General features: G+C 40.6%; 1 protein-coding gene across 1 annotated transcript in view; it reads right to left on the minus strand.

Moving 5' to 3' along the window:
• The window catches only part of LOC307267709 (ribonuclease 3-like), a 98,430-nt gene that overhangs the window by 13,288 nt on the left and 72,642 nt on the right, over positions 1–12,500 (minus strand). Inside the window, exons 23-25 of the mRNA XM_080050091.1 lie at positions 10,313–10,395; positions 6,221–6,324; positions 202–294 (exon numbers count right to left, since the gene is read on the minus strand). Of these exons, the coding sequence (XP_079906217.1) occupies positions 202–294; positions 6,221–6,324; positions 10,313–10,395 (280 nt within the window). The remainder of the gene's footprint in view (positions 1–201; positions 295–6,220; positions 6,325–10,312; positions 10,396–12,500) is intronic.

A 12,500-nucleotide genomic window follows, 5' to 3' on the forward strand; every position in this document is an offset into this window, starting at 1 on the left:
AAATCAATAATTAAATCGATTCATTTTCATTGTGCATAATGTGTCTCCCGATAGGATAGGCCAAACTAAGAGGCTTAATTGCTATAATAAACACCATCAATAAAGCACGGCCATTACTCCCGCCCCCCCTTCCCCCCAAAGCCCATTAGCGGGTTTGCATAGAGTCTTTATTTATACTGTAAGTGTCTTGTGTGCTCTCACCTCGGACCCTTGCCACAGCCGATTCGCTCCCCTTTGAAATACACAGCCACGGTGTAGGTGCGGGCGTGGGATGGCCCTACTGTCTGCAGGGTCCTGTTAATAGAAGAAACAACATAGAACAAAATATTAGATGACAAAAGAGGTACAAGGGTAAAGTTGAGGAATAAAAATGAATAACTTGAGCTATTGCCTCGGTGATTTTATGACTCCTGGATGTTGAAACACAGAAAAGAAATTGGGATAAGGTTAGAGTTGAGAAATTAAAAATAATATAAGAATATTGCCTGGAAGTTATATGCTTCCGTAGGGGGGGATACAATTGCAGAAAAGGTGAAAGTCCAGTGCTTTAAAAGAAGGTGAAGCTCCTAAGAAGGTACAATATGGTACAAGGTCACTGAGAGCTTACAATATGGAAGGTCGCGGCAACCATTGACCTCCACTATCTAATCAGTTCACCCTCGAGTATAAGTGGAAGTTTGTGATGAATCCCTCAATGCATTCTTTAAAAAATTGTGCTCATGAGATTTGAGATCACAGTAACCTTGACCTAATATATATATAGTCTTGTCCCTGATCTTGTGTTGTACTTTAATTGATGCTGAAGTGGTGTATGAGAATTGTGGTTGATTGTGCTTATGTTATTGACGCTCACAATACGCAAGGTTTTTGTCAAATTGAATTGAAAACTTAAAGCCATCAGACCGTTCTTGAGATATGGCGATATTTGTGAGGCTCACTCAGTTCATCCTTGAGTTTGAAAGGACCTCTGTGCAAAGTTTAAAGAAAATTCCTGTAAGACAGACAGACAACATAATGCCTGTGGTCTTTGCTATGGCAGAATACAATGAAAACCTCCAGGATAAAGGCACAAGGACACTCAGGGACACTGTCCTACAGATGAATAACAAGAAAAAGAAAAAAAAAAACTTTTCAATTGGAAGAAATATAATTGATGTGAGGCATTGGGGTTTGAGTGGAGGGGAAGAGTGTTTTGATTCAGCATGGTGCTGTGAGAGCACGCGGGAGCCTTCCGAGCAACATATAAACAACTATAAAAGCTTTCCCTGACTCCCCACGACACATACCAAGATGTGTGTGTGTGTGTGTGTGTGCGTGCGTGCGTGCGTGTGCGTGCGTGAAAAGAAAACAAGACATATTGGAAAAATTGAAAGGAATGAATGACTAGTATTTGACAGAGCCAAGGGATTTTGGAAGCAATAGAAGGTAAAAAGTGAAGAGGGACCAAGAAATAGACCGTGACAAAACAATATCACTCAAGTCACACACACACAAACATGTAGCTCATTTAAAGGTGTAGTGTGTAACTTTGGGTGTGTCAGAGAAGTGAAACATTTTCTAAGGTATATTCTCATAACCGAATAAACAAACTTTCCTCACAGGTAAATTGGATCCCTGGAACACTGTTTGAAGTTAGAAAAGCTTCCTGAGAAGTTACTGTTTCACTGTTGTTGTTGTTTACAGCAGCAGGGCCCACAGTTTGGTTTACGAACATATTTTAGCCTTACATTTGGTTCCAGGTTCCTCAAAATATATATAATTTTTAATTAATCTTTATAGAATTATTCAATACTAAGAACTCCATGTAGAGTCAATGTGTATTAAGTCAACGTTTTTTATTATCAGTTCTGATATATGCAAGACGTACATCAGAATCAAAATGGCGTTTATCTCTGACCCACAATGCAATAGGAACAATAAAAAATAAGTAAAAATATAGAGGAGAATAAGATAAACATAACCTAAACAATATTTACATTAGATCTATTTTAAATACTAAGCAGGTTTGTGAATGAACTACAGGCTCTACACATTCAAATCCCCCTCCTCTGAAACTGCACAGTGCACCTTTAAATGAGAAGAAATAAAATAAATAATCAAATTGTCAAGTCTTTTGTCACATTTCTTAGGGGACGTGTGTGTACAAGACAGCCGACATAGAACTTGGGAGATGTTTAGCAATGTTAACATTAGCATAAACATCCCCGGACCCCAAGCTGTGAGGCGCCTTCAATTATTCACAGACAATTTACTTATTTCAGGAGGGGCGATCCATTTTTAATGCACTGTGGTCACTTATGACACTTTATCAATAATTCAGCCAGCCCCTCTATTCTCACTAACAAATGAAGAGGCAAGTATAGCGTGTGTGGAGCAAATAGGACTGTGTGTGTGTGTGTGTGTGTGTGTGAGAGAGAGTTTGGATGTGTGTGTGTGTGTGTGCGTGCGTGTGTGTGTATGTGCAAAAATGTAAGCCAATTCTCAACAGAGGAGAGTGTGTGTTGCTTGGAATTTACGCGCTGTAAAAAATAACAAAAAACGAGACGGAAATAAAAGGAAATCTTTTGGAGGAGCTGAAGATGTGGACTTCAAGGCCACACACACAAATGGCAGAGTGAGAGGAGAGAAGAGACAGCTTGGCAAGAGGGTCTGGAAAGGCTTCAGATTGTATGATAGACTGATCACTACTGCCTAACTAGACCATTACACCAAAACATGACCCCAAAAACATTATTGTCAAAATAATACGGTATTTTTTTTCTCCAAAGTGTAAAAATTATTAAAAAAGTTTAAAAAATGCATTGTAAAAAGAAAAAATAAATCAATATTATCATTGTTTAAATAACATTAAAAAAACATTGTATATTTTTTTTAGAAAAGTAAAAAAAAAAAAACATTTACGTAAATGAAAGAAATATTGTAAGAAAAAATCACAAGCTGAAAAAAAAATCCAAAAGCAGCGGCTTTACTGACTAAGGCCGTTCTCTGCACAATGTGAAAGTGTGTGTGTGTGTGTGTGTGTGAGTGTGTGTGTGTGTGTGTGTTTGTGTTTGTGTGTGAGTGTGTGTGTGTGTGTGTGTGTGTGTGTGTGTTTGTGTGAGTGTGTATCTGCTCCCCGGTGTGTCCGGCCCAGACGAGATATACAGTGAAATGATGGTGTTGGGGTTGAGGTGTGAATCTGTTATAGGGCCAGACACACTCGCCAGGGAATCTTTAGCAGTGTGTGAGTGTGTGTGTGTGTGTGTGTGTGTGTGTGTGTGTGTGTGTGTGTGTGTGTGTGTGTGTGTGTGTGTGGGGAAGTGTTTAGGTATTTTCCTTGTGACTCGCACTTCCATGTCGCGCTCTGTTTTTTCTTACTCTTCACACTTGTAAAGACTGACCCATAATACACTGCAGGGGAAAAGGGAGATTTTTTTTACATGCAACATAATAATTTGGCAATATCTTATTTATAATGAGTCAATCTGCAAAACATCTAGATGTTGCATGAAGCCAGAGTTAAAATCCTACATTGTTTAACACCTTATATCAATGTTAATTACTCCAAGTGATATAAACACCTACATGTACATCTTGGATCTTTCCTTTACACTAGTATGAAAGAAGACATGTTATGGAAGGAAAAAATAGCAAAACATCTCATAATTGACCACTGCTTGATAAAAGCCTGTTTGCCTGACATATCTCACCTTTAGAAAGTCGTGTTGCATTGACGGCAATAACTGCTGCCTGCATGAAAAGCTATACAAATATACAGTATATTTAAACAAAGGTGTAGGTTTCTATAGCTTATTGACCACACAAGGGGCCAGGTTATCTTATGAAGGTTAAGGAAGTGTTCAGTATATCCCTGCTCTTGGTCGTGACACTGGTCTAAAGCAAAACAGTAATTACGCTCAAGGCTGTGGAGAAATATGCGAGGAAAAATCTGTTTTGTGTGGGTGTTATGTCCATTCTACTTGTTGTAATATGTTGAAATTAGTTAAAGTCCTTGTGAACGAGAGGCGTGCATGTGTGTGTGTGTGTGTGTGTGTGTGTGTGTGTGTTTGTGTGTGTGTGTGTGTGTGTGTGTGCGTGCAACGTTTTAAGCCAATTCTCAACATAGGAGAGTGTTGTAGATATAGTCAGTGAGTTGTGCGGTGTCAATCACAATCACAATGCCTCCACAGAAAGGGAGACGGAATAATACACGGAGTAGGCGCTGAAAAGGCATTCAGTAGATACAAGGACATCCTTGATTCAATGTTGGATCTTTGTTACAATTATCACATTTGTCATTCATGTATCTAATAATTGTGCTTTCCTTTTTTTGTAACATCAATATTTTCTGTACGATCATTTCTGTTTTCTTTTACATGTTCAAAATAAATTCAAATCAAATCACATCTTTGCAACAAAAAAACAAAAAAAAAAGGAAAAATAATTCTCCATCTCCCTCCGCCCTTGTGCGTCCAGTTGACCCCATTCTTTCCCCACTCGATAAAAGAAAAAAAAAAACAGTATTTGTCAGTTCCCATGGTGACAAACACACCTCTTCAACAATGGGCAGCTCTGGACAAAAAGCTGTTTGCTGTCAGATGACACTTGCTCCTTGACCTTCTGTCCAACCCAGAGCTTCTGTGTTCGGGGCCGTGTTTACTTATCACAACAACAGAGACCTTTGAGATGGGCTATTCACAATGTTCAGGGACCAATGCTAAACACACACACACACAGAAACACACACACAGACACACACACACACACACACACACACACACACACACACACACACACACACACACACACACACACACACACACACACACACACACACACACACACACACACACACACACACACACACACACACACACACACACACACACACACACACACACACACACACACACACACACACACAGTCCTGTAGACATTATGTTTGTGCCGTTTCTCATTTCCTCTGAATGTGTATTGTTCGGCCGAAGACGCCTGAGTGAGCCCATCTCACCGCCACGCTAAAGAAAAGGGATTTGAAGAGTTTTTTTTTTTAAAGCTTTCCATGTGCAGCGGACACGTGTGTGAGTGTGTGTGAGTGTGTGTGTGTGTGTGTGTGTGTGTGTGTGTGTGTGTGTATGCACATGTTTAGGTTGTGCAAGAAGACAGATCTCAAACACTAACACAAAATATACGACTAGGCAATACAAATTTAAAAAGAATAAAAATAAAAATAAATACGATTTGGCAATAAAATATGTTTATGAATATAACATGAATATGATGTTTATACCGAGGTGGCGATTGATTTGATATCTAGGGAGTGTTTTATATGTTTGTATGTTTGCAGTTGCTCCAGGGAACTTGGAAAGATTGTGGAGTAGCTCCACTAATTAAAAAACAAATGAGAATTTACATAAAAGAAAATAAAAGCAAAGCTGAATACCATGTTGACAGCATGTGAGAAATACAGCAGTTATCAAGTGAGTAGAGAAAAAGTTGCATTGGTTAACTTAATGTGGCTTTAAATGGATGGTTTAATTGGATACAACTAAATACCTTTTTCACCAGTGGAAATATGAAGGTGTATTGAACTCTGAGATCCTATGTGGTATAAATGTGCAAACATTTTAGAAATCGGTTCATCCTAGCCTGAGAAAAAGGCAGAAAGAGTGTTTTATGGTCACACTGTCTAACCTACATGTTACCATGTGTGACATCACACATGGTAACATGTAGGGTTAGGATTAACAGGACAGCTGGGCCAAGGGAAGACTGTGGAAAGGAAAACCTCATGCATTATATTATAATAGAGATTTTATATTGATAGAACGCTGGTTCCGTATGGGTGAAGTATTCCTTTAAACCTGCAGTGTGTAGAATTGTGGGTTTTATTTCCTAGCAGATTTTGTAGAAAGTAATTATAATATCCATAAGTACATTTAATTTAGTGCATAATAGCTTAATTTTTTATTATTTTTTTCCTTAGAAAGGGTCTCATATATGTCCATATTTCTGCATATATTGGACCAAGGCCAGTGGCCGCCATCTTTAAAGTTTTATAGTTGGAATGTCATCAGGTGCATTGTTTAACATTTTGAATTGTTCTCGTCCTTGAAGGCCACGGTAGCTTCTGTTATTATTCTAAAGGGTTGGGGTTACCCAGGGAGCTTTGCATTCTAGAACTTTCTAGAACTTTCTTGATGATGTCATATTACACACTGCAGCTTTAAGTGAGTCTTACTTGTACAGAGGGATATCCGGCTCCTTGCCCTCAGTCCGGAGGGTCAGACAACACTGCTGCAGCTGGGACTTTGGGTCGTTCCAATCCTGGTTCAGAATAAACTCCTGGAACACACACAAACCAAATACACATGTTAACACTATCTACATAAACAAAACCAAATAAAATACACAATTTAACACACACAAAACAAATCACATTTTAACACCTTCTACACTTTCTAAATGAACAGGTTTCCCCCAGGGATCACCAAGTAAAATGTTAAATACCTTTTAATATCTTTTGATTTTATGCCACCTAAAAAAAATGTAATGCCAATTTCAAGGACATAAATTTAATGGAAATTCTGATGTTTTTCAGGGTACTTTTAATAAACTGATAAACATCTTCCAGGGAGAAATAAGCAATCTAAGAAGTAAAAAAAAAAACATCTTTTAAAATCACCGCTTACTCACTTATCTGCTCTCTCAAAGCATCTAGCAGGGCAATCAACACAATTAAAACCTTTGTCAAGAAAGTTCAATACTTTGCATTCAAATTCAAAGATTTGTTTAATGCCTTTAAGACACTGATAAACCTTAAGGCCTTTGCACACCGGGCACGTTTTATTCATGCAATTTGTGCATTATTAATAATTACCAAACGTATACAGAGTCAATACAAGCTTCCACATGTGCTTTTATTTTTTTGAACTGAGTTTGATTTTTCTAGGATGTCGCTTCTGAAAATTCACATTCCAAAATAGTCGCTTTTTCGGGCCGTTTATTCGCGTCGCGCCCGGTGTCCAACTGCCTTTAAGGGTAAAAAAAACACAAACATCACTAACATCATGCTTTTACTTCCGTTTTCACAAATTTTTTTTTTACCCCCACTAACTTATTTGCTCTCTCCACTGCCTGCCTACCCTCTCTCTGTGTCTCTCTCTGTGTCTCTCTCTCTATCTGTATGTGTCCTCACAGAGGGTACAAATCTCTCTCTCACACACACACACACACACACACACACACACACACACACACACACACACACACACACACACACACACACACACACACACACACACACACACACACACACACACACACACACACACACACACACACACACAGAGTACAAATCACAGGCTACTTAAGACAAAAGTCCAGATATATAAAGCGTGCGTCTGCCTCTGCTGTGTCCCAGGTGTGCTGCCCTGATACATTCCTCATTCAGCTGGGGACTTCTAAAAGCCTTTTCCATTAACAGGGAAGCTCGGCCCGCGTCATGAAAAAGGGCCTTTGAATCCACAAACTGTCTGCTCCTATTAATTTACCACACAGAGTGAGAGTGCTTTTTGCTCGGGCTCCGTACTGTACTATTCTCTCACTTTAGGCCCACCACTAACACACACACACATACACACACATAGAAACAGAGACACACACACACACACACACACACACATAGAAACAGAGACACACACAGGCATACACACACACACACAGAGTGAGAGAGAGACACACAAACACACACAGGCGCACGCACACACACACACACACACACACACAGAGAGACACACACAGGCGCACAAACACATACACAAACGCAGGCGCTCACACACACACACACACACACACACACACACACACACACACACACACACACACACAGTTCCGTATGTTCTGTACTTCTTGCATTCACACTTAACTTGCCATTTTCGACTTCGCTCTTTCTCAATCTCTCTGGGGGGGCGCCTACACCCCGTTAGCAAAAAGCAGGGCGAAATAATCTGACTGTTTTCAAAGAGAGTGTGTGTGTGTGTGAGAGTGTGTGTGTGTGTGTGTGTGTGTGTGTGTGTGTGTGTGTGTGTGTGTGTGTGTGTGTAGCCTATACAGTAGTCTTACGCCTTTCTCATAAAGAAAAGGCAGAGCGAACTTTGGGGAAAAGGAACATTTTCTTTCGCTATTTCCATCCAAATTGGATGAAGCAGCCTCAGTGTGCATCTCTGTGTAAGGAGACGCCAAGCCTGGTTCACAACTTTTTTCTTTTCTTTCTTTCTTGGAAGTGGAAATGAGGTGCTCTCTCTATCTCTCGCTATCTCACAAGCACACACGCACGCACAGACACACACACTCTCTCTCTCTCTTTCTACCTCTACCTCTCTCTCCAACACACACACACACACACACACACACACACACACACACACACACACACACACACACACACACACACACACACACACACACACACACACACACACACACACACACACACACACACACACTCAAGCGACGATGACTCAAAGCCCAGCTCCTCACTGAGCTTCTAGGGGGTTTTCTCCCTGGAGAGGCCGCACACCAAGACAGCAATTAGCTCAGCATATCAGCCCACTGCAGCGTCTTCACAAGGAGAGGTCTGCCCTGTGTGTGTGTGTGTGTGTGTGTGTGTGTGTGTGTGTGTGTGTGTGTGTGTGTGTGTGTGTGTGTGTGTAAGCCTCACTTAGTGTGTGCACCCTTTAGGTAGGAGAGTGTGTGTGTGATAGTTAGTGTCTTAGAGCTTTTTCTTGCTAAATTTGGACCAGTGGATTGGTGCTTGAGAATTGAAGGCCTGGCCCTGACACACTCACAGCCGACACTGGGAATCTTGACAGAAGATTACTCAATTTAGCCGTCACATGCACAGTAAAAAATGAAAAAGTAAGGACAGCTCAAGATTTCAAATTGTTTTAACTAGATTTTTTTAAGTCTTACATTTGAAATACATTTGCCTACATCTGATCCAACTACTCATTATTATTTTTTTGTTGAGAGAACGTATCATTCATATGCAATTCAACATCAAGTTTAGAGTTCTACCTACTTTGAATTCTGAAATGTAAAAGTAGAGGCGACCTATTATTTGAGGTTCAGAAAAAAAATCTTTTAAACAGGTTAAATACAGTTTAATGTTTCAATCAACATTCTGACCAACTTGGTTATGTCTGTCTGTCTGCCATTCTGTCTGTCTGTCTGCCTGTCTGTCTGTCTGTCTGTCTGTCTGTCTGTCTGTCTGCCATTCTGTCAGTCTGTCTGCCATTCTGTCTGTCTGTCTGTCTGTCTGTCTGCCATTCTGTCTGTCTGTCTGCCTGTCTGTCTGTCTGTCTGTCTGTCTGCCATTCTGTCTGTCTGCCTGTCTGTCTGTCTGTCTGTCTGTCTGTCTGTCTGTCATCCTGTCAGTCTGTCTGTGTGTATTTGTGTATGCACACACGCAATATTGTCTGAAATTCTTGGTATGTAGAACTCACAATTTGGAGTTTCTATAGACATGATTGATGCATTTTTATTACATATGAATGATCATTTGTTTTCCCTTCAAACTCTCTTTAGCCTCAATATTCAAAAATCTAGTCGGTTGCCTTGACATTTTGAGTTTACTAACGTTTACATTTTTTACAGTGTGGAGTAGTGCAAAGTGGACACCATCAACCACCAAAGCACTTCTTGGTCCAATAGATCAACAGTGAAAACACTTCTGTAATTCCTGTTAAAAGACGCCGAAAATAGCGACCACGCTGCTATGGCAAAAGGCATTCAACATCTGACCATCACTTCAGGTGAATGTGTCAATGCTAGCACCATTAGCGCCCCGACCATTAGCGCTTTCTCCTCACCACCTCCCTGGGTTCATTGATCATGTCTGAGTGGTAAACGGCCAGACACACACACACACACACATACACACAGAGACATACAGACAGAGACACACACACACACACACACACACACACACACGCGCACAGACAGACAGACAGACAGACAGACAGACAGACAGACAGACGCACACTGACAGACAGAGAATCACACACACACATGTGCACACACACACACACACACACACACACACACACACACACACACACACACACACACACACTAGCTGTGAAAGTATTTTTTTTCTGTGTCTGAGTTTGTAAATTAACAGAAACACACACACACACACACACACACACACACACACACACACAAGCACAGACAGACAGACAGACAGACAGACAGACAGACAGACACACACAAAGACAGACAGACAGAAACAGAGATACACACACACACACACACACACACAGGGGCTCACCTTCAGTCGAGGGAAAAAGCACACGTTCATGAAGGTGTGCACATACTCCAGATCTTTGTCAATGTAGAGAGCTGCGATGAAAGCTGAGGAGAGAGAAATATAAAAGAAAGGTGATGAGCGGGGCTGCATGATTATCCCTTTAACGTGGCGTCAGTGTGTGTGTGTGTGTGTGTGTGTGTGTGTGTGTGTGTGTGTGTGTGTCCAGGTTCGATACACACAGCCTAGTCTCTGTAAACAGGCATATTGCTGGCTACAGTGGGCCACTTTTGTCCTTTGTTAACATACCAGTTTACAAACCCTAGGCTGTGTAGTAATAGCAGATTTTCTTTTCAGCACACACACACACATTACAGACAGGTAGCGGATTGTGAGGCGATATTCACTGATTTTGACAAAAAATAAAAGATTTGCCGCATACAAATGGGAATATCACCAAGAGAATCGTCATTTTAAAACTATTTTTACTATTTTATTTCGCAGCCCCTAGTAACAACATGGAACCCTTTTTGGAGGCGGATGTGAAGCTAGTGTGTGTTCTGCTCTGTTAACCACTGGTCCGTCCTCCCCGCTGCTGAAGTAAATAAAACATTAACTGAGCGCAGCGGAGGACCAACCTTCAGCTGTGTCTCATCACAGCACGTGACAACATGTAGATGTAAAATAATTGGAACAAGAAAAGACGGCCCTGAAGTTCCCGACCTCTTAACTTCAAACGATACACTGATATTGCATAAGGCCACACGCAGTTCACAGAAATATCCATGTAATATATATGAGCTAAAAGTCAATGTGGAGTTGAATTGAGAGGAATTGGAGGTCTAAATGAACTGGAAAAGTTATTAAAGCTATAGTGCGTAACTTATGTCGCCCCACCCCATGAGGAATTCTGAGTAATTACAACAACACTGTCGGTGCATCTACATGAGGTAAAGCCTTCAGTGATGGCACATGGATTTTATACCTTCTGCTGTACGTCCTGTTTTTTTTCTTAGCAGTAGAATCAACAACTGATACATTTCTTGGGCTCTTCTTATGGGGATTTTTTCGAGCTCCTGCGCCAGTGTCGGCAGGGTGACACCGGTTTGTAAACGCTGCCATACTGAGAAATACAGAGAGAGTTTCGTGGAGCTGATAATAGGCTTAATCAACTTTGCGTCGCCTCCTTTTGCAATGGCTCGAATATGACAGACATTCCTTTAAATGAAAAAAAAGTTACACACTATAGCTTTAAATGCAGGCTGTGGTGGATACTGGGGTGTTGTTTTTTTTGGCCAGTGCATTCACTCATCTCAGTGACTAAGACAGTGGAACATGAGGAGGAGGGAAATAATAGGTAATACAAATATTTCAGTGGGCCAACAGTAGCTTGAGGCTCTTCTTCATATGCAGGAAAAATAGCCCTATGTTCATTTTCCCATCCCTGACCCACGTCCCCTTTTCCACTGTGTCATCAACTCTCTAGCCCGACCACAACAGACAGAGATAATTTGAAAGGCAAATTATATTAAGGGGGCTGACCTGGAACGCATGACTGAGAGCTATTTGATTTTTCAAGTTTTTTTTTTTTTTCTTTTTCTTTTTTGGACTACAGTTGCTGCCAGCTGCCTCTTTTGGCAGACAGAGGAATGCTAAAGGGTGTATGCTTTGGGTCTGTGAAAAAAAACAGGTAAAAGCGTTATATAAGTTGAGGCTATTTAAAGGCCTACTTCACCGGTTGGAATATGAAGGTGTATTGAACTCGGAGATCCTATTTAGTATAAATGTGCGAAGAAAATTTAAATCGGATCATCTTAGCCTGAGAAAAGGCAGAAAGAGTGTTTTATGGTCTCACTGTCAAACCCTACAGTTTCCTTCTTGTGACATCACAGTAAGGGTTAGGATTAACAGGACATCTGGGCAAGGGAAGACTAAGGGAAGACTGAGGGAAGAAAAACCTCATTCATTATATTATAATTGTTATTTTATAATGATAGAACGCTGGTTCCGTATGGGTGAAGTATTCCTTTAACGTTTATGTTAGTATGAGCTCAAGCCCAATAAGACCTTCACTATACAGCCTGGCTCTCTCTACTCGTCGTTTGACATGGTTCACTGTATATGTAAAGTAGTCACCACATTATTTGTCTATATTATTTTTGTCTTGGGCTTACTTTTCATTTCAGTTTTGAAATCAAGGATAAGGAACCAC

The sequence above is a fragment of the Ammodytes marinus genome (genome assembly GCF_949987685.1).
Source record: "Ammodytes marinus genome assembly, chromosome: 21".
NCBI lineage: Eukaryota > Metazoa > Chordata > Actinopteri > Uranoscopiformes > Ammodytidae > Ammodytes > Ammodytes marinus.